At 42.8% G+C, this 27,265-nt stretch overlaps 2 protein-coding genes across 19 annotated transcripts in view; both read right to left on the reverse strand.

Annotated features, from left to right (window-relative positions):
- Positions 1 to 27,265, reverse strand: part of MACF1 (microtubule actin crosslinking factor 1) — a 410,210-nt gene that overhangs the window by 244,082 nt on the left and 138,863 nt on the right. For 17 of the 18 annotated variants that reach the window (XM_040337002.1, XM_040337005.1, XM_040337001.1 and 14 more), the window contains 11 exons: positions 17,668 to 17,729; positions 12,633 to 12,722; positions 11,720 to 11,797; positions 8,535 to 8,627; positions 2,546 to 2,712; positions 2,349 to 2,461; positions 2,147 to 2,253; positions 1,827 to 1,946; positions 1,639 to 1,734; positions 533 to 660; positions 351 to 444 (listed from right to left, as the gene is read on the reverse strand). In XM_040337002.1, coding sequence (XP_040192936.1) covers positions 351 to 444; positions 533 to 660; positions 1,639 to 1,734; positions 1,827 to 1,946; positions 2,147 to 2,253; positions 2,349 to 2,461; positions 2,546 to 2,712; positions 8,535 to 8,627; positions 11,720 to 11,797; positions 12,633 to 12,722; positions 17,668 to 17,729 — 1,148 coding nt within the window. Of the gene's footprint in view, positions 1 to 350; positions 445 to 532; positions 661 to 1,638; positions 1,735 to 1,826; positions 1,947 to 2,146; positions 2,254 to 2,348; positions 2,462 to 2,545; positions 2,713 to 8,534; positions 8,628 to 11,719; positions 11,798 to 12,632; positions 12,723 to 17,667; positions 17,730 to 18,248; positions 18,328 to 27,265 lie in introns of those variants that run through there. The other variant, XM_040336997.1, reaches the window with a different exon arrangement.
- On the reverse strand, positions 2,845 to 5,660 carry LOC120926795. The gene has a single exon (XM_040337009.1). It carries the CDS (start codon positions 3,692 to 3,694, stop codon positions 2,969 to 2,971), a length of 726 nt encoding a protein of 241 aa, XP_040192943.1. The 5' UTR covers positions 3,695 to 5,660; the 3' UTR covers positions 2,845 to 2,968.

Below are 27,265 nucleotides of genomic sequence, written 5' to 3' on the forward strand. Positions count from 1 at the left end.
GAATGGTGATAAGTCCCCATCCGTCCATGGCGGATCAGATCGGATCGGGTAAATTCTGATGAAAACGGACATGCTGTCCGTTTTCATCAGATCTTTTCATAGGAGACAGTGCTGCTGCACAAGCCCCTCTCCGTTCAGTGAGCAGAGAGGGACTTGTCATCCGCCGGCTCAGCGGAGAGACCTTCCGCTGAGCTAGCGGACTCCGTAGCGACCAGTACGCCTCGTGTGGAAGAGGGCTAAGACTTTCCAGTAAATGATATACTATTTAATCTTGAATCAAAAATATTACAATGTATAAATATTCTATGCGCAAGAGCTACAGTCTATAGTGCAGTGACTTTGTCACTTACTGATTGTAGTGTATTCCTCGCTAGTGTCAGTTTTTCTTCACAAGTCAGGCAACCATTCTGGATCTTGTTCGCAATGTGCAGGAGCAGTTCAAGTCTGCAGATGTAGAACAATTCATGGTTACTTAATGTATACATGAAAAAAAAAAAAAAGAAAATATCCATAATCACACTAGAAAACCTACCTCTCTACTGCTGGTCGCAGGACTTTCTCCCTCTCCAGCATAGATAGTATGAGTTTTCCCCACAGTTCCTCCACATCATTAGGATGAAAGGATGGCGGGAGCTTGATGCGGCCAAATTCAATCCAAGTCTTACATAGGTAACAAAGTGAAAATATACCGTAAATGATTAAAGTAAGTTATTAGTAGAGGGGGGGGGAGAATTCACTTGAAAAATACATTCTGCCTGTAAAATAAAGACGAATGCTAATGAGCATTTTCTTTCTGCCTGTATTGCTTGTAGAGGCAATGTCTCCCGCTGCTGTGTCTCTGCCAATGAGGAGGCAGAGAGTCAGGAGAGCAGCAGTTCTCATGCACATTGCTGGATCAAGATGCAGCTCAGGTAAGTATTGGTCAAAGGCCACAGTAAAAGACAGCATGAAACATTGACTAAAGTGCTATCTAAACCTTTTGTAAAGCCTAGTACACAGGGGGCAAATGTCAAGCGGGATCGTCCAGTTCAATAAAAAATAAAAAAAACGGTCAAAATTCGGCCCATGTGTACAGGAGTCAGTCTGACAGAAGCTGGTCTGCTGATCGGCCCCTGATCAGCGCTCACAGCCAATGGCTGAGAGGGCTGACCAGAGTGTTCTGGCGGGGGAGCAGTCCCCCAGTCACAATACAATGGAACAGCAGGGAAGATCACTGTACTAACATCAGATAGTTAGTACAACGGCTCCGCCTGAACGGTCAGGTTTCTTTTTTTCCTTTCTTCAGCCATGCTGGGTTGAACGAAAGAAAAGAAAAAACTACTAGTGTGTACAAGGCTTAAGTGTACACAGATTTACATCTACAGGGTTCAATAAGCACCAAAAAAGCACTAATGTGCCCAATAACCACTTGATCACTGCATGGGTAACTGAAGATAATAGAAAGAGAAAAAATAGTGACAAAGACAGAAATAAGCAAGCACAGTACAAAATGTGCAGGACTCAAAACTGAAAAAGGTGGGTAAGACAACATGAAAAATAATGATAAAGCAGAAAAAATAATCTAGGTACAAGAGAAACCATGAAAATGAAAGAAAAAGTCAGCCGCTGAATAGCCAACAGACAAATCTAAACATTTACCTGTAACATCTGATATATCTTCTGTATTTGGGCTTTCTCTAGCTCTTTTGCAGGAATTTCAGTTTCTTTTACATGTACATACTGATTATAAAGTGCCTTTAAAAAAAAAAAAAAATGAAATATGTGAATGTGTACCGTGTTCCGAGGCATACCTTCCTCTGTATGATGGCCAGTGTCACCTAAGTTACCTTTAACTCCACAGGGTTCTGTGGGAATGATTTGTCAGACATCAATAGTACATGTTGTCGGATCCACTGTGTAAGGGACATAACTCTTTCCTGGTATTCCAGCCAGCGAGAATCCACTTCCTACAAGAAAGCAAAGTACAGGTATAAACAGCTAACCACTGCCAAGGCCTCTAAATAACATCAAGGTCAGAGACGTGCAGCAAAACACAGCAACCATCCACCATTATCTTTTTATTCCAATCAGCCAAATAAAGCCGATTTGTGATTATATGCCCTTAGCACATCAGTCTTTCAGTACTTATTTCATAATGAGAACTTACAGTGGCACTGATCCCCTCTCCTCCTTCTGGGACTTTGGGAAAGCCATCATATATAGAAGAGACATACGTGATCACAGACTTCTCATCTGGTGAAGCTACATCCACATCTAAAAAGAGCATATATAAGAATAATAAATAATAAATAAGTAAAACCAGCCTCTTCCTAAAAATATGCAGAGACTTCCAAAAAAGCTGCACATACCTTCAGAATCTAATAATCTAGTGACACCCAGGCTCTCCGCTATTTCAAATGCTTGCTCCAGGTTTTCCCGGTTACTCTGAATTTCTACTTTTTGCATGTCTACCAGGTCAGGTCTGAAGGCAAGAGCACAAAGGTTAGATCTCTTCTTTACCATAAGTAGCACATAGGAAGACCATAGGAAATAAAGATGCACCTACCTATACCGGTGAATAATGGCATTGAACATTTTGCCATCACTCCAGCAGGAAGTAAAGTTGGTGCACCTCACCCCAACATATCCCGCCGTCACCTTCTGCGTCCATAGGAGCAGCTTCTCCTTGGCAGACATATCTCCAGATTCCCCGCTAACATAAATATCAGAGATCTGCAGACAGTGAGATCACAAACCTTATCAGTTCTGTAACACTGCTCTTTCTCCCCTCACACTGCATACATTATTAAAGTGTGAGGATTCACACCAACTACATGTTCTGAATATGTGCTGAGATCATTTGCACAAAACCTGTCCTAGAAAAGAGTTTACTACTGCACACTTCTTAACAGAAAACATTTTGAAACAAATTCATTCAACGACTGCTCCCAGTGAATGACACTGCATGTCTGTGTACTGTTCTAGAATATTAAATGGCAATGTACAATAAGGAGACTATGATGAACAGGAGAAATCCCACCTTCTCTGAATGTGACAGGGGCTCACTGCAGTATCCGGAAGATGAAAGGTCAGGTCCCCAGGACTGTGTGCTGGGTATTGCTTTTGGAGTTTTAACCTTTCCTTGAAAAGACAATCGGGGGTCGGTTTCTGCACTACAGACGGTCCTGATGCTGACAGCATTTTCCAGAGCTCCATCATTGACAGGAATTAGAACAGCTCTGCTATTACCGGCACAGTCAAACTCCACCATGGTGCCGATTAATCGCTGCTTGTGGTCTGCTGGGTTGTCCACTATATGAGCAATAACTGTGGTTCCTGCCGGGGGAGATTCCGGAGTAGGCAAGGGAGTCAGTAGCTGAGCTCTGTGTACAATCCCATGCAATGTCTCTCTCACCTGAAGCAGTCTACCCCCTTCTTCCTCATCATCCTGTATAGTGTGTGAGCTTTCAGCATCTTCAATAGATGCAGGTGTATTGCTAAATAAATCCTGGGTCTCTAGGTTTTCCACCTTCTGGGGAGCCATTTCAATTCTTTCCTCAGACTGATCTTTTTTCTTCCTCCTGAAGCGTCTTTTTTTCTTCCCAGACTGGGGCTCCTTCTCTGTCCCTGGTCTCGGCTCCTTCGGCTTCCGAACACAGCTGACAGAATTCCCCATGTCTCCGGTGCATTTATACAGCATTGGCGATGCTGGCATTCAGAAAGGAAGAGGGCTCACGCCTCACAGCATTACCTTCCGTTTGCAATTTACATATGTCCATACATTCTCCTCTCTCATCCCAGCAACTGATGCATGCCTAAGACAGACATCTTACAGACTGAGACATCTCCCTGCATCTCCCTCTGCAGTGTTCAGATCACAGGCACCTTACATCAAGCCTACAGCCGATTGGATGCGCCTTTCTCTGTATTAGTGAGGTAGCTTAACCCCACCCTGCATGGGTTGAGGAGGGGGAGAAATGGCTCAGGGAGGGAGGGGAGTAAAGAGCATTGTGCAATAAAACCGAAGATGCTACGTGAAGCTTATACAAAGGACCTCAGATGCACACACAAAAACTTCAAGTATAAAAGGCACTAAACATATTCTCATTCTGGATAATTAGTCAAATAATTGTATTTATTGAGTTTGTTCAGGTCTTTCCGAAGTCTATAGATTTTTATTATTTGATAAAATCTCCTTAAGTTATTAAAAAAATAAAACCATGGAATAGCTTTACAGGGGAAAAATAGTAAAAGTCATGGCTAAGGAAATTAACATGTATATGTTTTATGTAACACACATAATTGCAAATGCTGTTCTGCTTCCTGAAATGTATTGATCTCTAGCATGCTAACACAGCGACAAGTTTACCATTTATACCAGTGTCCGCTAACAAATATTACATTATACCCCAACCAAAGTCACACCAGCAAATTGTAGGGCTGGTTTGCACAGAAGCCAAAAAAATCACAAGCATTAAATCCCATGCCCGTCTCAGCGCATTCAAAAGGACTAAGGGGGCTGCACTGGTGCCAGTCACCAGTAATCCCAATAAACTGTAGCCATTGAAGAACAATTTGCCTCTCATCTTCAGTGACAGGCTCCATGGACGTGTAAATGGATTCACAAATAACACTGACTGAACATTTGATTAAATGCAGTATACGCAGACTTGCTTTATAGAGAATAGTAATTATGAATCACAATTGTTTGGATTCCTAAATTGCATGATTCATTATGCATCACAAAGACGTGTATGCAAATATTTAGAAGGAAAGGCTATTTGGCAACTTGCATTAGCTATCCGATTCTCTATTGCGTCACATCATGCCACTTTTAATTTACCATGTTTTTAAACATATCATCATGCAAACAGCAAAGGTACTTATTAAAAAGTGTTTGCATAAAAAAATGGATTCAGCATTTCCCCAAGACCATAAAGGACAGCCCCATCTACTTAAAGCAGGTCTTTGCCCTGTTAAAAAATAAATAAAAAAATACTGTAGCTGCTGACCAAAAAAAAAAAAAAAACTACCACCACATGTATATAATACCACACACATGTCCTCGCACCTCAATGATTAAAATGCGGTTATACCCCAGAAGATTTCTATCATGCTTTCTGGACTCATCTAAAAAAGATTTTAGAGGACACAATGGGGTTCATTTATAAAGAATTTGCATAGCTTTTCACCCACTAAACGTGCATTTACATTCTATCTGTGTAAACTGGGCAAAAAGTAAATTTTATTACGCTATATCCTGTGCTGTGTATTTGTTTATTATTGATTTTACATGGAACATGCCGCATTTGGCAACTAGCTAGTGCTCATAGTAGTTTTTTTATAATTACCTACATCTAGTGGCCAAATGCTGTATTTTCCATTTAAAATCAATGATTTACAATCAAAAGCACAGGCTATAGCCTAATAACATTCACTTGTTTGCCCCATTTGCACAGAACAAATCTACATGCACTTTTACTGAGTCAATGATTACGGAAATTCATAAAAAAATGAACCCGAGGCAACTACCCAAACATGGCATACTGGACCTACGAGGAACAAAAAAGGTAGCAGAAATTATTCTCCCCTTGGCTGTCAAGAAGCCATTTCTACACAAATAGATATACCCTTAGAGTCGGTTCACATACACATACAGTCGGTTCACATAAGTGGCACGACTTTGGGGGCGACTCGGCAAGGCGATCTCAAGGCAACTTGAGAGGCAACTTGCAAAATGACTTCTGTATTGAAGTCAATGCAAGTCGCCCCCAAAGTCGTACAGGAACCTTTTTCTAAGTCGGAGCGACTTGTGTCGCTCCGATTAGAACGGTTCCATTGACTACTGTGGACCGCGACTTGTCAGGCGGCTGAGTCGCCTGACAGGTCGCCCCTGTGTGAACCGGCTCTTAACCCCCAACTTAGAATCTCTTCTTTGATAAGCTACTGTTTATATTCTAAATAGAATGGAAACAAACTACTTTGTGGGAGGAAACACAGACTGATTAAAAAAGGAAATTTTACTTACCCGCATATTACATATTAATGGAGTACGGTACAGGACAATGGTAAGTATTTATAGACCATGGGTTATAGGTTCATATCATTAGGTGATTGGACACTGGCAAAGCTTGCAAGGACAAAATGTAAATAGCGGTAGAACAAAAATGCTTATAACTCCACACCTTTCCTGTACAAAGAAATTCTATGCAATGAATCTCAATAAACAAGTACTATAATCTTCCTCTAGGGCTGGCTACCGCCACATTAAGCTGCGCTCTTTTATGTATATACACACACACAATGGGGTTTATTTACTAAAGGCAAATCCACTTTGCACTATAAGTGCAGTTGCTGTAGATCCGACGGGGTCGTGCAAGGAAAATAAAAAAAACAGCATTTTTGTTTGCACACGATTGGATGATAGAAAACAGCAGAGCTTCCCCTCATTTCCGATCTTCCCCTCAGATCTACAGCGACCGCACTTCCGTGGCCAGCCCAGAGCTACAAACTGAAAAGATTGTTCACCCACCAGAAAGTGAAAGTAGTGCTGATGCTTGGAAATATAGGGATGCGAAGATAGACATCCATGATGTCCACCATGGCCAAGAAATACAAAAGAGTGTAAGCTCTTGAGACGAGTTGTCTTCTCCATCTGGCAATAGTGAATTTTGAAGCAGGATGCACTTTGCATGGTGACAAAACAAAGAAAATCCATCTTTCCAATAGAGGAGGTGTCTTTTAGACTCTGATTACACTTCATTATGTTTATCTTGTCAGAGCCTTCTCTTTGGGGTGCTTAGGAGACGGGCACAAACACGGAAGGTCTGTGCCTTTGTTAAAAGAAGTTGTAAAGTCTCAATGTTTTTTCACCTTAATGCATTAAAAGGATGTAAAGGATCAATTTTTTTTTTTTTTAAACAACAAACATGTTATACTTACCTCCACTGTGCAGCTAGTTTTGCACAGAGTGGCCCCGATCCATGTCTTCTGGGGTCCCTCAGCGGCTGTCTCGGCTCCTCCACGCATCAGCCAACCCCCTTCATGGGAAAGCTCTCTCCCAAGGTGGTTAGCTTGCGGGCTATAGCCACCAACTGTATGACTTGGCCCCGCGTCATTAGTTTGATTGACAGCAGTGGGAGCCAATGGCTGTGCTGCCATTAATCATCCAATGGATGAGCGGAAAGCCCAGTCGGGAAGCCTGCTCGTTCACGACGCAGGACTTTCGAGGACTCAGGTATTTTTTCACCCTCATGCATAGAATGGAGAATTAAGAGACAGTAAGGCTGAAAAGTAGATAGAAGAATCAAAGATAAAATAATAAAATTAGTGAAGAAAATGATTTATGTATAAGGGAGAAGAGGTCCATCACCTGAGGATACTAGCTAAAAAAAAAAAAAAAAAAATGTTCTCACGCAGCGGGGTAGGGTTACTCCCAGCCTATAACCCAGAGTCTATGAAAATGCAGCCTGCATTTTGTACAACTGTACGATTAAGATGAGGCAGACTAGTCCAAATTATCACAATTTGCCAAGACAGCCAGATCTGCTATGCCTGCAAGGCCAACAAAGGGGTGCACTACTTACAATCCTGAGCGCTACCTCCAAAAAGAGGGAAGGAGAAGCATGCCAGTATCTCCCTACCTGGAAGCTCGGCATCCCCAGTTACACCATGGCCTGTGCCATAGCAGAACTGTAGTATACCACCTGCTTGGCACCTGTACATATCCAGTGTGCTCCTCCAGCTGCTCCTGCACAGCGGAGCCACCGAGTCACATTTGCGCAATGGGCAGCACACTGCGCTGGCACACTGGGACCAGACAATGGGAGGAAACAGAAGCCACTCTGCAACTGAACATGGTGGCATTTGCGTGCCCTGTAGCAACAACAGAATGTCCCACAGTACCCTCTAATGGTGCTACCAGCTAGAACCTGCAGCTCACAGACCCAGTGAGGAAACCTCTGCCCATGCTATAATTCACACTGACAGACCAGAAAACTGCCATGGCTATAGAATATAGAGAAGCACAATTAAAGTATAACTATGTATCAAAGCAGAAGGGCTCTCAGCAGAGGGACTGGTCTATCACCTAAGGACAACAACAAAAAATGAGACAATGTTGGTAAAAGCAGAGGTTATGCTGGTCAGCGTCAAGCTTTGCCGTTTGCCATTGTCTAATCACCTTGTGTTGAAGTATAACCCAATAGTCTAAGAATTAACTCTCCTATGTCATGTGATGTAAGAAAGAAAAAACTGAGGTCTCATGGAGCAGGGTAAGATTTTGGGGCTACAAAGGGGGCATGTACAAAAGCTGTATTATACAAATGAAATTATACTTTTCTTCTGCGTGTTGCCGATGTAGAGTTCCCCTCGTCTCCTGCCTGCTAAAATGTTGGCACAATATAATTTCCCTTTGCTACAATATCTGTTAAATGCAGAAACACCATACTGTTGCAGTTTATATTTGTGCCCACATTGGTAGAATTGGGAATTTAATTAAAGCAAACAGCTGTTTAAATAGATAAAAATCATAATAAATATGGCAATTCACTTACCTGAAAGTGAAGGATTATGGTCCAAATTAGCCCAAGGGTGAGTTTTGGGTTCCCGTCAGTGATATCGTCATTACGGATATTGACCAATTTCACCTATACACAAACAACATGTAGAATGGCATCTTCAAGATATTGCAAACCCTCTTAAAAACTTTAACTTATTGCTTTCCTTCTACGACTTCTCAAAAATGAGAGTATGTTTATTTACTAAAAACATCAAAGGCCAATTTTCCCACTTCACAGTAGCACCATGATATGCTTTTGTTCAAAATAGCATAAATATTGCCTTTTAAATAAGTCCACCATAAATTATGAAAAAAAACGGTGATCCAATCTTCCCCATAAAACGAACGATTCTTCATCAACACACCACCTCTCGTGTTCAAGTGATCCCTTACAGAAATGCACTCACTAGAGCGCCATGTCTGCCACTCTCATGGTTGGCATAGCTTGTTTGTGTGATTAAATACCAGCTATCAGATCTGTGAACATTACCATCTTTCTCCATCAGACTCATAACTGGCCATTCACATTGGAGAAAAGATGCCTCCACCGGTACAGTAACCAACTTAAAAAAGTGGAAAACCATTCATGAATGTAAATTCAACTGTGTGCTTTTCAATAAAACCAACTTGAAATGGCATCAGATCATCATCGCCCAGCATGGTAATAGACTGAACAGTCTCACCACCTCCAGACTCCTTGGACAGCACTCCGCGTCACTTCTGGTCATCGCGTAGCCACACCTCGATGCATTTCATCACTTCCGATTTTATCACAACCCTGGGATACAGTCAGAAGTGATGAAAGGCGTCAGACTGGAAGTGACGCAGAGCGCTGTGCGAGGAATCGGAAGGTGGCAAGACTGTTCAGTGATACCAGACGTCATTTTAACTTGGTTTCATTGATTGAAGCGCAGGATTGTTTTTTTCGTATTTGTGAATGGTTTCCACATTTTGAAATAAAGGTCTATTTTATTAGTTACTGTACCATTGGAGGCATCTTTTCTGAATGTGAATGACCAATTATGAGTCTTATGGAGAAACATAGTGAGGTTTACAGATCTGACAGCTGGTATTTAAACCACACAAGCAAACTATACCAACCATGAGAGTGGAGGGCACGGCGCTCTGGTGAGTGCCTTTCTGTAGGGGAGAGGAATCACTTGAGCATGAGAGGTGGTGGGTTGATGTAGAATCGTTTGTTTTGTGGGAAATATTGGATCACTACTACTTACATTATTTATGGTGAACCTATTTAAAAAGGGATTATTTTCACTATTTTGAAGACAAGTATATCACAGCAGTACTGTGAAGTGGACACTTTGCGGTTTTGAATTTACTAATTTATGACGGTGGCAGCAATGAAACGTGATTAATAATTTTCACAATTTTTTTATATTGTTTTTATTTAATTTATTTGTAGTTGTATTTATTGGGATTTTACCATTTCGATTTTTCACGGTTGTCTGTACGCTTTCATAAAGGTTAATTCATTGGATACCACAGCGCAGGTATTCATTTGCATTTAAGTTTATTTACTGTTAACTTACAAAATGACAAGGAGCACCGGGCCAAGGTTACGGGGAACAGGCCCTTGTGCTCATTAACAAGGACAAGGTGCTTTGTCAAGAGGGTTTTTCTAGGTCTTGAAATCACCAAGCTCTCCCACAACCAGCCTGAGCAGGAAGCGGACACATTTAGCAGCAGTAGTAATATCATAGTTAAGTGTATCACTTTTTTCCGAAGCCAGGAAGTTTTTGAAACAGCTGAATGCCCCTTTATGTTGGCTTGTTGCCAAACCTCCAAATAAGCAAAATTTGGTCCCAACATGAGTTTGGACTGAATCAGGAGCTCGTTACCATTACAGATCATTTCAGGACGGTATGACATATTAGGAAGGGGGAGTGTACTTTGCTGTGCAATCTGTTTTTGACTATCTCCCTTCCGGCAGTCTCTGAGTTGCTTTGCATGTTAACATAGCTTACAGTGTAGGAAAGTATGCCATTCCTGTGTAGCCTGCTGCTTGAGAAAAAGAAAGGCATATATTAACCTTGAATGTTCCCTGAAACTGCCTCTATTCCACAGATTTTTCAAAAAAAACTTCCTTATGCCTGCTGGCAGTTTGTATCCACAACTCTATTCAATTAGTCAGTCTCAAATTGCCCCCTATAATAGCATCTCTGATGTGGCTGTGCAAAAAACACAGAATAAATACCTGGAGCGTTGGCTTGATAGCTAGCCACAGGTTTTAGATATGGCTGCTTTAAAAATCAGGAGAAAGTTTTTGATATAGCCACAGTGAATAGTGTTTGGCAGGTATGCATGCACAAACAATTTTTCCCTAGCTATTTTACAGGGACTGCATGACAAAAAAAATAAGAAATTCTGCAAGTCGATCAAAAAAACAAAAACAGATATCACCATCAACACAAACAAGGTGGATGGTGGATTCCCACCTCCACTGGGTCTCGTCACTGTCAGAATTCATTGATCAGTGGCTGCAGGCAAGTCAGGCTGGGTTCACACTGATACTACACGACAGTGATACAACTTTCATCCTACTTTGCTCTGTGACATCAGTCCTACATTGATCCTACATTGGTCTGACATCCATCCGACTTTCATGAACAGGATACTACTTTGATCCGACTTTGTGATAGTCTGACTTGTTTCTTTGACCAATCAAAACAATCCCAGTGTGAGATAAATTCCTTTTACTGCTGCTGTAATCACCATGTCAGATGTCACATGTCGGATGGTTAGGACAAGGATCCTACTTTGATCCGACTTCAATGATATTCAATGGGCTGAAGTAGGATCAAAGTCGGACCAAAGTAGTGCAGGAACTTTTCAAAGTCGGAACGACTTGTGTTGGACCAGTTAAGACGGCTCTCATAGGGAAACATTGATTTTCATACGTCAGCTCCTAATGTCGGAGCGTTTGTCGTACCAGTGTGAACCCGGCCTCAATCAACTAATTTACTTCTTTCGAGCAGGGATGGCCACACATTGATCAAAATGTGGCTGGTCCCTGCTAAACAGGTTCAATTTTGATGTGGGGGGCAATAGGAGATATTTCGCTTGAATGATGAGTAGAACCCAATAAACATGCATCTAATAAAAAGAATGCCGTCTTCTTTGTAATAGTAAAGACAAAATTTGAGTCCATCACTCATGAATTACCTGACGTTGTTTGAGGAAATCCAGTGCAATCTGCACATTCTGAAGGCGATGGAATCGCATCCTACCTTTCTCTCTGGGCTGCAAAGCAAAGTAAAGAATTAAGACAAAGAACATAGAGAGACCATATGAACCTGGAAAACTGAGCAGCAAGCATACTAGAAGTGGTTAAAGAGCAAGAAAGTTAGAAATATGATGGCGAATGAACAGAAAGAAAGGGACCTTAATAGAAGAGATACTAAAAAAAAAAAAAAAAAAAAAAAAAACACAAATTAAGAGGCATAAAAGATTAAATAAAATTTAAAAAGACATAACATAAGGGGTGGTAATGAAAAATTAGAAATAACAGTTGTGTATAAAAAAAATGGACAACATTGTGAGGTAAGGACAAAAGCAAGTGACTACAAACAGGACAATCAAGTAGTGGATGGTGGGAAGAAAATAATGATATGTGAATTAGGTGACACCTCACACCTTTTTTCTGCCTATCTGGGTACAAAGCTATAAGTTATTTGTAATTCACCCCGTGCAGTGACTGAGGGAAGGAGGTGAACAAGCACATGTAAATTACATGTACATGTTTTGAGCGTTCCCTTCATGCGCATGCTAAAATCACACAGCACACATCCACCTCCCACAATGCTCCTGTGCTGTGCCCATAAGCAGATAGCCCAGTGCTGGAATCGATCCTCCCACTGGGTTAGCTGGCAGAATGGTAGCTCTAGTGACATACAGCATCGTCGGGGTTGTCCTCTGAATCCTCTCCCATCAAAAGGCGTCGGGATGGCTTACGGGTGAGTCGTAGGCTCCGGGGAGCCTCGGGGTCCTTGTTCTGATGGACATGGCAATGAGACTGTGAGGACAAGTGAGTGAATCAATGGCAGAGCACACAAAGAAAGCAAAAATAGATACTTACTAATCTAACGCCAGAAAGGACCTCCAAAAGGGAGATAAGATTGTGTCCATCCCGTAGATCTTCATATAGATCATTGATGTGCTTGCGAACCTGTGAAAATGACAAGGTAAAAAGGCAGAAAGGTGAGCTTTGTTTACTCTAGATCAGGGGTAGTGAATTAAAATTCACGGGGGTCCGGACGGAAAAAAATTCTTCCAGCGGAGGTCCGAATGTCATATTGGTGCTATGACGCCACATGATATCCTCCACTTCACAGCGCCCCCCCACCACACATATGCACACACCTTTAAGACCCACACACCATCGAAATCGACTTAAAAATCGCAAAATAAATTTCTTTCATTTTTATGCAGCACAGATCAGTTGCGGTGCATAGAAACAGAATGCATTTTGTACCACACTGCTCAGCACGCAGGGGCGCTGTTTCAATGTGAACAGGACACATAGAAAACAGACCTGTGTTTTGCCAGTGCAGAAATCATAGAACCCCTTTTACATCACATCCCCCTGCCTCATCACAAACCCCCCATTACAGACTGACCCCCCCAAAATCACAGATCCCCCATCCCAGACTGACCCCCCAAATCACAGACCCCCATCACATACCGATCCCCCCCAATCACAGATGGACACCCCCAGCACAGACTGATTCCCCACAATCACAGATGGACCCCCCAATCACAGACTGAACCCCCACAATCACAGATCCCCCTATTACAGGCTGACCCCCCCCCCGATCAGATCCCCCAAATCACAGACCCCCTATTACAGACTGATCCCCCAATCACAGATGGACCCCCCCAATCACAGATGGACCCCCCACAATCACAGACCACCCCATCACAGACTGAACCCCCCACAATCACACCCCCCCCCAAATCAGACCCCACATCAGACTGATCCCTTCCAATTACAAACTGAACCCCCCACAAACACAGATCCCCCCATCACAGACTGACCCCCCAAATCAGACCCCCTATAACAGACTGACCCCCCAAATTCACAGACCACCCCATCACAGACTGACCCCCCCAATCACAGACCCCACTATCATAGACTGATCCCCCCACAATCACAGGCTGAACCCCCCCCCCACAATCACAGACCTCCCCAATTACAGACCACCCCATCACAGACTGAACCCCCCCCCCCCACAATCACAGATCCCCCCCTATCACAGACTGACCCCCCAAATCACAGACCTCCTATCACAGACTGACCCCCCAAATCAGATTTAACCCTCCCCAATTACAAACTGAACCCCCCCACCCACAATCACAGAACACCCCATCTTAGACTGAACCCCCCACAATCACAGATCTCCCTATCACAGACTGACCCCCCCCCCAAATCAGACCCCCTATCACAGACTGACCCACCAATCAGACGGAGCCCCCAAATTCACAGACCCCCCCATCACAGACTGAACAACCCCCTCCCTACAATAACAGACCCCCCCCCATCGCAGACTGACTTCCCCCCCATCACAAGCCTCTCAATAGCAAACCCCTGTCCTGTCCAGCACAACACTCCCCCTCCCCACAGAAAACCTACCTTATTCACACAGGACATGGAGCGTGGCCGCTCTGGACAATGGGCGGGACCTTTCCCATTAAAAGCGAGTGATTTGTTGCTGGGACCGACCCGCTGCCTAGCAACCAATCACCCACTTTTTAACTTAAAAAGTCCCGCCCATTGTCCAGCGCGGTCGTGATTCATGTTTGTGTTAATAAGGCAGACAGGCAGTGTGGGGAGGGGGGAGTGCAGAGACGGCACAGACCTGCTGCGCCTGCCATGCTGTGTATATAGCGGCATCGGCAGGCGGGCGAGCCGGTCACAGAGACACACAGGCGAGGCTGCGGTCCGGGTAGAATGGCCACTGGGGCCGGAACCGGACCGCGGTCCGCCATTTAGTGACGCCCGCTCTAGATGAATGCTTACTGTGTATTCTGATTGCATATCTTAAACCTCACATAACTGTCTGAGGCAACATCAGCTATAAAGCCCATTTCAGACGGGACACACCCTGTTTAGCGGGGGATCGCTCCGCTGATCCCCACTGAGCAGGAGAATGACAAGTCTGTGTCCACTCCGCTGTGCAAAGCAGACACGGACACAGCTCACTGTTATCTATGGAGCGTTTGAATGCGAAGGACTGCCTGCCAGTTTCCATCCGACTGTCATCTGATCCGTTCTGTCTGTTTTTAGTGGACCGGATCAGATGCCTGCGGGTGTCAGCAGAAACATGTCCGCTGACGTTAGCCGCTCAATAGAGAACAAGGGATGGTGCGATTGGGTCCACCTGAAAAACAGGCAACTGAACACGATCAGTCCGCTGGTGTGAAATGGCCCCAAGAACCAAGTTTTGTTCCTAAAGCATATCCAAACCCAAGAACATTTCCATATTTTGCAGGTTACAGGTCTCACATGTGCTGGCTGCATCGATTTTCTCTCTTCTCTCTGTAATCTTGCCTGTCCTAGGGCAACAATATTAATTTGCTACAATTATGAAACCGCAGCACTGTCGCACAAATCTACCTGTTACTAATTTTGGAGTTAAACATCTCGCCCTCTTCTCATTTACATAACATAGAAGCAGTTCCACAGTTTGCAGCATAAAGGCTCATACACACGGTAGGACATCCAACAAAATTTCCCTTGGATTTTTGTCTTAATTGATTTGTCCGATCACACCCATAGCATACACACGCTCGGACTTTTCTGCAAACTTTTCTAACACTTTCCCAACATCACGTGGTTTTACTTGCTCTTTACCGCCACCCTTTGGTTAACTTCTGCTATTGTTGGTTGAGTTTAACATTGGTTCTGAGCATGCGCATTTGTACTTTGTCCAAAACTTTTCGGAACAGAAAGTTGGTCCGTTCACAGACCCAACTTTTTGTCCGATTGAAGCCAAAAAAGTTGGTCCGATGGAACGTACACACGGTCGCACAAATACGAAAAGTGCCGGATTTTGAAGTTGGTTGGGCAAAAGTCCGACCGTGTGTACGGGGCTTAAAACTATAGAGACTGATAATGTTTGAGATTTCAGTTCAGCACACAAGAAGTTCCTATGACACTAAATTTCTGGCAGATCAATAAATATTTTTTTTCTGTACTTGCAGAAAATGTACATTGCTTAAGGAAGAAAACCAGTGCAGCCACCACATCCAAGGACCGGAAATCTGGAATTTTGTTCTTGGGTTAAGACATACTCAAAATACTTTCTGGTCCCAGGCCCCAGTAAAATTACTACACAGGTGACTCCAATTGAACAACTAATACACATGTGATTGGTTTCGCGCTTTCAAACACACTGCATTTTATGTAGTATGGTCATGCATGATCTCTTATACAAATCAGTTGTACCACTGGTAGTTTTCCTAACTTCTGATTGGAATGTTAAGAAATGCATATAGCAAATAGTTGCTGTTTTGTGAAGAGGATGTGAAGTATACACTGCTCCTTCATAAACTTTTTTTTTTTTTTTACTTAAGAGCTACTATATATCACCTGAACATAATTCAATCATGACAGTGCATAGCAGTAATGCCGCGTACAGACGGTAGTTTTTTTTTATGAAAAAAAAAAACGACGTTTTTGAAAACGTCATTTAAAATGACCGTGTGTGGGGAAAACGTTGTTTTATGTCTTCTGAAAAACGACAAAAAAAAATTCGAACATGCTCGAATTTTTTGTGTCGTTTTTCAAAATGACGTTTTTTGTGTCAATGAAAATGATAGTGTGTGGGCAAAACGATGTTTTTAAACCCGCGCATGCTCAGAAGCAAGTTATGAAGCGAGCTTCAATGGAAAAAAGAGTGCTGAACGTAACCGCGCTTTGCTAGAGCATCTTGAAAAAACGATGGTGTGTAGGCAACGTCGTTTTTGAAAATGAAGTTTCAAAAACGTCGTTTTATTTCATGATTCAAAACTTCTTTTTTTCATCACAAAAAACAACCGTCTGTACGCGGCATTAGAACAGCATTGATGTCTGGATCATGAAATAGTCCATGTAGCTCCAGCCTTTTAGGATTTACTTCCCCCCTCCTCCACAAGTAATGCATGGTTTCAAATGTAGATATCCATTTAACTAATATAACCCTACCAGTGGAAAGTATATTTTCTTTTTCTAAACATGTTATACAAAGTTAAGGTAATAATAAGCTGGCCATATAGTTTTTTTTCCCTTCAGCCCGCTGGAACCAAGTTTTCTCCATTCACACAAACCTCGTCAGGACACTGTATTATGACAGCAGCACCCGCAGCTGTCAGAATACACTGATCAGTAGCTTCAGCTGAAGACAATTTTTTCAGTGTGTCCCTTTAACAGACGTCAATCGAATGATCGCTTTCTGTTGATCAGAGATGGCTATGCACTGTTCAAAAGTTTGGCCAGTCCTTGCTGAACCAGTCGAATTTGAACAGTGTATGGTCAAGCTTTACTTTAAAGCGGAGGTTCACCCCTACAATATACTTTTTCCCCTTAGATTCATGCTCGTTTTGTCTAGGGGAATCGGCTAGTTGTTTTAAAATATGAGCTGTACTTACCGTTTACGAGATGCATCCTCTCCGTCGCTTCCGGGTATGGGCTGCGGGACTGGGCGTTGCTATTTTGATTGACAGTCTTCCGAGAGGCTTCCGACGGTCGCATCCATCGCGTCACGATTTTCCGAAAGAAGCCGCACGTCGGTGTGCAGGCGCAGTATAGAGCCGCACCGACGTTCGGCTTCTTTCGGCTACTAGTGACGCGATGGATGCGACCGTCGGAAGCCTCTTGGAAGACGGTCAATCAAGAAGGAACGCCCGCTCCCGAAGACCCATACCCGGAAGCGACGGAGAGGATGCATCTTGTAAACCGTTAGTACTGCTCATATTTTAAAACAACTAGCCGATTCCCCTAGACAAAACGAGCAGGAATCTAAGGGGAAAAGGTCAAAAAATAAATAAATGGGTGAACTCCCGCTTTAAGAAGATAAATTCTACCTACTAAACAAATATTAAGGCAGGGGAAAATAAATTAATAGATGATTTACCTTGATGAGATGTTTATTGACCCACTTAGTGAATGTTTTCTTCTGTACTCTGTCTCGTTCATCTGAAAGAAAGCAAGGAAGAAGGATTAGACACACTATCACCCAGTTCATTTAACAAACCCTTAACCAGTAAGGCCAGTGTGTGACCTCTCACCCTACAGAGACTTTCTCCCACCCTGTACAGGAAAGAGATTATGATAATCCAGCAAACCTACTGCAGCCCAATCTCTGCCTGGATTAAGCAGCAGTCACAATAATCCAAAGACAGAGTTTTGGGTTTAAATGCAGATAAGGGATCTATCGTAGAGGGTGGGGGCTTGAAGGAAGTAAAAGCAAAGAAAAGCCCACTTAACACAAAAATGACACGCTGTCGTATACAAAACACACTGCAATAACAGGTTTGTCTTGTCTGAGCCTTCCTACCACCATCGTGACACATGCACAAGTTTATCCTCAGGATGTGAACTCAGCAAACGGATTATTGCTAAACCTTCTGAGGTTTAGGCATGAGGGGAAGTGAAACAGGCAGCCTTCAATGCAAAAAGAATACATTTCTTCCCCGCTACCGAAGACATACTGACCCATGCAGCACATAAGGCACACCAGGTCGGCATTGGAATGTATCGGTCTCTTGACATGCCACATGGCAGAATTTTCGCAGCACCTTGCTTTCACTTAGGGTGACAGTCACCAAAGACTCCGGCGGCAGCAACTCTTCTCTATGCTCCTCCTACATCCTGAATGGAACCCCACGTGAGTTTTGAAATTAGGGTGCAGAAATGCCAATCCTAGACATGCAGGAGCTAGGTGTTCTTCTGTGAGTTATCCTTTCCAAGCCAGGAAGCTGTTCCAGCCTGCGGCCACCTGAACTCATGATCATCATCTTCCTCCTCAGGTATGCAACCCGCCTCTTCCCCAGCAGGGATATTCTAGGGAAGCCCACCTTGACCCTCCCTTTACATCCACATCATCCCAAAACACAGAAACAGCCTCTAGTCAAATGAAGAGACAAGATTGAGCACCGACAGTACTTCTCCATAGAGAAATGTGGGGGAGGGATAAAAACGCACTCTGCTATATGCACTGATCCTGTGTCCAGCTTATCACAAGCTGAATTCCACACAAGGACACAGCGAGTGCCGCACATCCATCTGTCATCAGAGTACTATATAGGAGAGGCACACAGTCCACATCTTCGCAAAGAATATATGGCCATGTTCTACAACAGGTCCAGGATACTGAACTGTTATCACCTACCAACCATACCCATCTCCAGTAAAAATAGATGTGTCCTTTCATTTCCTCATTTCAGCCTACTAAACCGCGTTTGACATTATACTATGAAAGCAGTATATCGCATACTAGAATAATATAATAAAGCCAACTACAGTATAGAATACAATAGCTTTTAAAAAAATATAATTTGTCTTAAATCTTCAGAATTTCCAATATACTTCCTTATATTCACATCAAGGATTCCTCTATTCTATTGAAGCCAAACTGTAGAAACTTCTTAAAGGGCCAGCTTACAAAAAAAATATATAACTGATCTATATAGACCAGTCATTTATTATGCTGCTTTTTTTATTTATTTTTTTACTTTCTATTTATCACTGAACATAAAAGCCGTCTGACCCCAGATTAAACTTTTTTTTTTTTTTTTGATAGATTGGGGTTTAGATTAGAAGCTTGTCCAGTAAAGTTTTTTACCCTAATGCAGGGTTCTAACTTGCTTTGAATCTAGGAGCCAGTTTGTGTAACCTGTGTATCGCAATCAAGGTTTTCATGCGTAGGCAGCCCAACACATGCGTTTATGTTTCTACATGCATTACATGTGGGGGAAGGGCCCCTCGAATTAACTTTAGCTTTCATTTTTTACAACTATGTGATGTTTTTTGGTGACCCTGCACGTCTCCTCTGCGCTCCACTAAACACAATACAGTGCAGATCTCACTGCATTATATTCTTTCCAAGCCATGCTGGCCAGGGAAACCGTCAACGGGGACTGGGAAGTGAAGCAACACACGTCGCTTCCGGGTAAGGAACAAGAGAAGGAGAGCAGACGTGCATCTGCTCTTCTCCCTACACTCTGACCTGTGGCACCCACTATGCTAGTCCCGGGCCTGCAAATGGCCAAGCAGGGGCCCAGGATACATAGAGGGTGGCGTACGAGGGAGGCAGGCACTTTATCCGCGTGTGTGGAAGCAATCAGGGGGCAGCCGAGCTTAAAAAAAAAAAAAAAAAACTTGCCCAGCATCCCCGGAACTGAATGCCCCCCGGATGTTGGGCGTTAGGAATTGTGCATTCCTGCAAAAGTGAATGGGCTGACAAAAGCCCAGGCACCAGGACGCAATCTAGCCACCTGGGGTTTTCTGGAACTTGTTGAGCCCTGCCTTTAAAAGCAGAGTTCCAGCCTTTAAATGTTTATTAAACTCAACAGCTACAAAAAGTATAGCTGCTGACTCTCAATAAACAGACACCTACCTGTTCCACGGTCCAGCGATGCAGCCACACGGTGCATTGCTCCTTTCCCCGCTCCTCTCTTCGGCGTCTCCATTCACATTCTGGGCACCCGGCCATGACAACTTTCAGCTTCATGGCCGGGTATGCACTGCGCATGCGCGAGTCAGGCTGCGCTCCCGGAATGGACAGATGATTTCCTGGGACCTGTCACGTGTCCCAGGAGATCGCCTAGAGGGAGGGGCCGCCTAGGAGTTGAGGAGTTGCCCAGGCAGTCCCTAGGTGGAAATAGGAAGTGGGACAGGAAGTCACACTCCTACTGAAGCCCTGACTCCCCTCCCCCCCCCAAAAAAGTAATTACATGCTAAATGTGGCGTGTAAGGGGGAGTGCTTAAAAGTGGAAGTTCCATTTTGGGTGGAACTCCGCTTTAAGGTAAAAAAAAACTCTGGATGCAGTCGTCGTCCCCCCCAACCTGCTTATCAATCCCTATATAACAAAGCTGGACACATTCTAACTGCCAATAGTGACTGAAAAAAGCACAACCAGGATAATCTGCCCAATGCCAGTAAAATGCAATTTAGGTTGCAGGGCTGGGGATCAGAGGATGATGGGCATCCTGACAAGTACTGAGCCAACAAGCTGCTACATGAGGTGTGGGCTCTGTTTGGGGCCAGACAATAGAGCATGGAATTCTAGGATTTTGACCTATCATTTTGAGCACTGGCTACAGATTTGGATTGCAAGGACCTACACACCATCTCAGGTATGTGCACTGTATGTTTTGAATAGAGAAAGCAGACTGCGCAAAGGACAAAACAATAACAAAGCTGCTGAACACTGAGGGTCAATAAGTCCTTGGTCAGAGTATGTAAAAAAAGCAGTGCAGCGCTACTAACAAAATGATGAAAGTCCAAAAAAAAAAAAAAAAAGTTAATCAAAATGAAGAGAGGATAAGGGTGACTTCTGGAACCTCAATAGGTGATCGGATGAAGACTCCTTATAAAACAGTCAAGTATCCTTAGATAAAAGTACAAGCCGCTCACCTTAGCAGATGGACCTGTGGGTGAGCAGCAGGTCGAATGCGCTGTCCCTCTTAATAAGGGGGTATTATAAGATGATAACGGTGCCTCCTCGGTCGATCCTTTTCTCCAAACCGACTTTCAGTGGCGGATGGTCATCTGGTATACTCTCATGTAGTTGAATGGCATGAAAAAGTATAAAGTAGACACATAGTGCTCTCCGTATAGTAACCAAAATACAATAAGTTTATTTAAAATAAAAGTACTCACAAAAGAGGCACTATATCCTAGTGCGTAGAATATGAGCATATATCGATAAAATACCAAGTAGGTGGCTGTCCTGACATCAAAATTGGAAGCCCCCCGCACGCGTATCGTCCCAAGGTACAGGACTTCTTCAGCGGATAAGGGGCTATGGTGTCAGGATTCAATATATACCACCAGGACCTAATTTGGCCAATTGGACAAAACCCCGCCCCTCAAGGTAAGGAAACACCCATGGACATGCATTTAAAAGACAACAACAGACAAAATAAAGAACAACAGATAAGCAGAAAAACTTATGCTACCGGGATGTGCAGGCAAACAAATTAGCCACCATAACCCATCATATGGCTGTAAACAGACAACACGGATCTAATGTACATAAGCAATACTTAAATGAAATAAAATAAATAACCAGTACCTACTAGAATCACAAGATCACGCTGTGCAGCTAAGATAGGCATACATACACAGATGACCAGTACCTACTTGCATAGCGATGACATATTGTGTGGCTCAGATAACACGGATCTAATATACATAAGCAGTACTTAAATGAAATAAAATAAAATAGATAACCAGTACCTACTTGCATCACAAGATCACGCCGTGCAGCTAAGATAGGCATACATACACAGATGACCAGTACCTACTTGCATAGCGATGACATATTGTGTGGCTCAGGTAGACAGACAAACCAAAGGATGTGTCCATAAACAAACAGTGTCCACCATAGGTCACATGACCGCAACCAGTCACATGACACACCAAAGGCAGGAAGTGCCTATTGGCTGAGAACAGGGCTAGACCAGCCACCCAACATGGGCGGTACCCAAGCGTCATGACAGGACAACGTGGGCGGTGACGAGCAGACACAAGGCTCATAGGGGCTGGCTAGATAACTAAAAGGACGCCCATATAAGCAGCAGTCTAGTGCTAATTAGAACGGGCTAGCAAAGCCAAGCATATGCAGCAATGATAAAAAACCATGCCATAAAATATCCTTAACCAACCAAATGGTACAGAAAAAAGGCTCACAAAACCTAAACAAGGCAAATGTCTATAATGCAGAATATCAAAAATGAGGGGGAGGGCAAAAGACAAAATTACAATTGTCCCCGAACTGACCACTTGTCATAGACAAGAACAGAGATACAAAAAATTCATAACTAAATAACCGTGGTCAGCGTGAATACAAGGACACATCACATAAAAACCAAGGATAAAAAGTACAATGAGTGTTTTATACCGTATAGAATTAATCTCCAAACATAGGGAGCCAAAAAAACACGGGCTTCACTCTATGATAGGTGGAGATAATGCGAGATGAAAAAACAAATTTAAAATGAAATAAAAAAGAGACATCAGCACAGCCACCTACCAGGCACATAACATAATAAAATGCAATATACAAATACAAAAATATTAGCTCACAGTCAACACAAGCAAGCACAGAATAAAAAACTGAATAAAAAGACTAACGATCTGAAATAAAACAATTCAGGTCAAATTCTACATTTAACCCCAACGGTACACCTACTTTCAATTCATAAACCCAAAACGACTCTCGCTGGCTGAGATGCCTGATGAAGTTACCACCTCGCCAGTGATTTGCCACCTTTTCTATAGCCCAGAACTGCAATCCAGCCGGATTGCGGTTATGGTGCAGTCTAAAATGTTTGGACACACTGTGGTTGACAAATCCCTTTTTAATATTAGTTACATGTTCACCAATCCTCACATGTAGAGGTCTGGAAGTTCTTCCCACATACTGGAGGCCACAATCACATTGTAGTGCATAGACTACCCCTATAGTGTCACAAGTGATGAGGTCCTTAATTTTGTAATTTTTTCCAGTAACTGAGGATGTAAACTCTTTACGCTTCTTGATATTCTTCTTGGCCTTCCTGCAGGGTCGGCACCTGCCACATGCATGGAAGCCAGTAAGAAAATTGAAGATCCTATTTTCAGTATACACAGGTGGATCTATTACTCCTGGGGCCAGTTTGTCCCTGAGTGAAGGCGCTCTCTTGTAAACAAATTGTGGGCGGTCAGGCAATAACGGGCCCAGTAACCTATCATGTTTAAGAATTGGCCAGTGTTTTTTGACAATATTTTCAAATTTACGGTATTGGATATTAAAGTCTAAGACCATACGGATGCCTGAAGAATCCTTTAGGTCCTTTTTTGGTCTATCTGCAACCAGGGTTTTTCTGTCAAGGTTACGGACTGCTTCCATTTCTCTATCCAACAAATCCCTATCATAACCTTTCTCAAGGAACCGTTTAGACAGAGCCTGTGATTGTGAGACAAAGTCACTTTCTTGGGTGCAATTGCGTCTGAGGCGCACAAATTGCCCCTTGGGTATGTTCAATAACCATTTATTATGGTGACAGCTCTCTGTAGAGATATAGGAATTACGGTCCGTCGCCTTAAAATATGTCTTCAGAATCACCTGGTTGCCATCCTTACTAAGGTCTAGATCCAAAAAGACCAAATGATCCTGGCTGATGTTCCACGTAAGTATAATATTTTTGTCATTAGCATTCAATGAAGATGCAAATTCATCAAAACTAGTTCTATCTCCATCCCAGATCATGATCAAATCATCTATATATCGCTGGTAACAGATAAGTTGCGGGGGTTTATGTTTGTAAATCGCCTGTTCCTCCCAGTGTGCCATGAATAGATTGGCTACGCTGGGCGCGAAACGTGCCCCCATTGCAACTCCTCTGGTTTGGAGATAGAACTGTTTATCATACCAAAAATAATTTTTCGATAAACAAAAAATCAAACAATCAATCAAAAAGTTCTGGTGTCTCTTTGATAGTTCAGAGGACTCAAATGCCCATTTTACAGATGTCAGAGCATCCTCATGACTGATGATTGTATATAATGAACTGACATCTGCAGTAATCAATAGGCAAGTAGAGGAAATCGTCAGAGTCTCTAATATTTGAATTATATGTTTGGTATCCTTAAGGAACGCTTTAGTATTAACGACCAGCGGCTGTAAAAAAGAGTCAATATATTGACCTAAACGTGAAGAGACCGAATCGATCCCGTTTACTATTGGTCTGCCGGGTGGGTTGGTGCTATCCTTATGAATTTTAGGGAGAAAATAAATAATCGGAGTACGGCAAAACAGGGGGTCTAGATATAATGCCTCCTTGGGGCCAAGAACCCCTATATGTTTACCTCTCGCTACCAAATAATGTAATTCACTCTTAAATTCAAGCATAGGATCCCTGGACAGAGTACTATAAGTACAGGTGTCACAAAGCAAATTGACCATTTCGCTCTTATAGTAAGTTTTGCTAAGTACCACCAATCCTCCCCCCTTATCCGCCGCAACTTATCTGTTACCAGCGATATATAGATGATTTGATCATGATCTGGGATGGAGATAGAACTAGTTTTGATGAATTTGCATCTTCATTGAATGCTAATGACAAAAATATTATACTTACGTGGAACATCAGCCAGGATCATTTGGTCTTTTTGGATCTAGACCTTAGTAAGGATGGCAACCAGGTGATTCTGAAGACATATTTTAAGGCGACGGACCGTAATTCCTATATCTCTACAGAGAGCTGTCACCATAATAAATGGTTATTGAACATACCCAAGGGGCAATTTGTGCGCCTCAGACGCAATTGCACCCAAGAAAGTGACTTTGTCTCACAATCACAGGCTCTGTCTAAACGGTTCCTTGAGAAAGGTTATGATAGGGATTTGTTGGATAGAGAAATGGAAGCAGTCCGTAACCTTGACAGAAAAACCCTGGTTGCAGATAGACCAAAAAAGGACCTAAAGGATTCTTCAGGCATCCGTATGGTCTTAGACTTTAATATCCAATACCGTAAATTTGAAAATATTGTCAAAAAACACTGGCCAATTCTTAAACATGATAGGTTACTGGGCCCGTTATTGCCTGACCGCCCACAATTTGTTTACAAGAGAGCGCCTTCACTCAGGGACAAACTGGCCCCAGGAGTAATAGATCCACCTGTGTATACTGAAAATAGGATCTTCAATTTTCTTACTGGCTTCCATGCATGTGGCAGGTGCCGACCCTGCAGGAAGGCCAAGAAGAATATCAAGAAGCGTAAAGAGTTTACATCCTCAGTTACTGGAAAAAATTACAAAATTAAGGACCTCATCACTTGTGACACTATAGGGGTAGTCTATGCACTACAATGTGATTGTGGCCTCCAGTATGTGGGAAGAACTTCCAGACCTCTACATGTGAGGATTGGTGAACATGTAACTAATATTAAAAAGGGATTTGTCAACCACAGTGTGTCCAAACATTTTAGACTGCACCATAACCGCAATCCGGCTGGATTGCGGTTCTGGGCTATAGAAAAGGTGGCAAATCACTGGCGAGGTGGTAACTTCATCAGGCATCTCAGCCAGCGAGAGTCGTTTTGGGTTTATGAATTGAAAGTAGGTGTACCGTTGGGGTTAAATGTAGAATTTGACCTGAATTGTTTTATTTCAGATCGTTAGTCTTTTTATTCAGTTTTTTATTCTGTGCTTGCTTGTGTTGACTGTGAGCTAATATTTTTGTATTTGTATATTGCATTTTATTATGTTATGTGCCTGGTAGGTGGCTGTGCTGATGTCTCTTTTTTATTTCATTTTAAATTTGTTTTTTCATCTCGCATTATCTCCACCTATCATAGAGTGAAGCCCGTGTTTTTTTGGCTCCCTATGTTTGGAGATTAATTTTATACGGTATAAAACACTCATTGTACTTTTTATCCTTGGTCTCTATGTGATGTGTCCTTGTATTCACTCTGACCACGGCTATTTAGTTATGTATTTTTTTGTATCTCTGTTCTTGTCTATGACAAGTGGTCAGTTCGGGGACAATTGTAATTTTGTCTTTTGCCCTCCCCCTCATTTTTGATATTCTGCATTATAGACATTTGCCTTGTTTAGGTTTTGTGAGCCTTTTTTCTGTACCATTTGGTTGGTTAAGGATATTTTATGGCATGGTTTTTTATCATTGCTGCATATGCTTGGCTTTGCTAGCCCGTTCTAATTAGCACTAGACTGCTGCTTATATGGGCGTCCTTTTAGTTATCTAGCCAGCCCCTATGAGCCTTGTGTCTGCTCGTCACCGCCCACGTTGTCCTGTCATGACGCTTGGGTACCGCCCATGTTGGGTGGCTGGTCTAGCCCTGTTCTCAGCCAATAGGCACTTCCTGCCTTTGGTGTGTCATGTGACTGGTTGCGGTCATGTGACCTATGGTGGACACTGTTTGTTTATGGACACATCCTTTGGTTTGTCTGTCTACCTGAGCCACACAATATGTCATCGCTATGCAAGTAGGTACTGGTCATCTGTGTATGTATGCCTATCTTAGCTGCACGGCGTGATCTTGTGATGCAAGTAGGTACTGGTTATCTATTTTATTTTATTTCATTTAAGTACTGCTTATGTATATTAGATCCGTGTTATCTGAGCCACACAATATGTCATCGCTATGCAAGTAGGTACTGGTCATCTGTGTATGTATGCCTATCTTAGCTGCACAGCGTGATCTTGTGATTCTAGTAGGTACTGGTTATTTATTTTATTTCATTTAAGTATTGCTTATGTACATTAGATCCGTGTTGTCTGTTTACAGCCATATGATGGGTTATGGTGGCTAATTTGTTTGCCTGCACATCCCGGTAGCATAAGTTTTTCTGCTTATCTGTTGTTCTTTATTTTGTCTGTTGTTGTCTTTTAAATGCATGTCCATGGGTGTTTCCTTACCTTGAGGGGCGGGGTTTTGTCCAATTGGCCAAATTAGGTCCTGGTGGTATATATTGAATCCTGACACCATAGCCCCTTATCCGC

This window comes from Rana temporaria, chromosome 2 (assembly GCF_905171775.1).
Source record: "Rana temporaria chromosome 2, aRanTem1.1, whole genome shotgun sequence".
In the NCBI taxonomy this organism is placed as follows: domain Eukaryota; kingdom Metazoa; phylum Chordata; class Amphibia; order Anura; family Ranidae; genus Rana; species Rana temporaria.

Excerpts from the sequence above, each read along its gene's own strand:
- LOC120926795 (XM_040337009.1), bottom strand. The coding sequence starts at position 3,694 with ATGCCAGCATCGCCAATGCTGTATAAATGCACCGGAGACATGGGGAAT.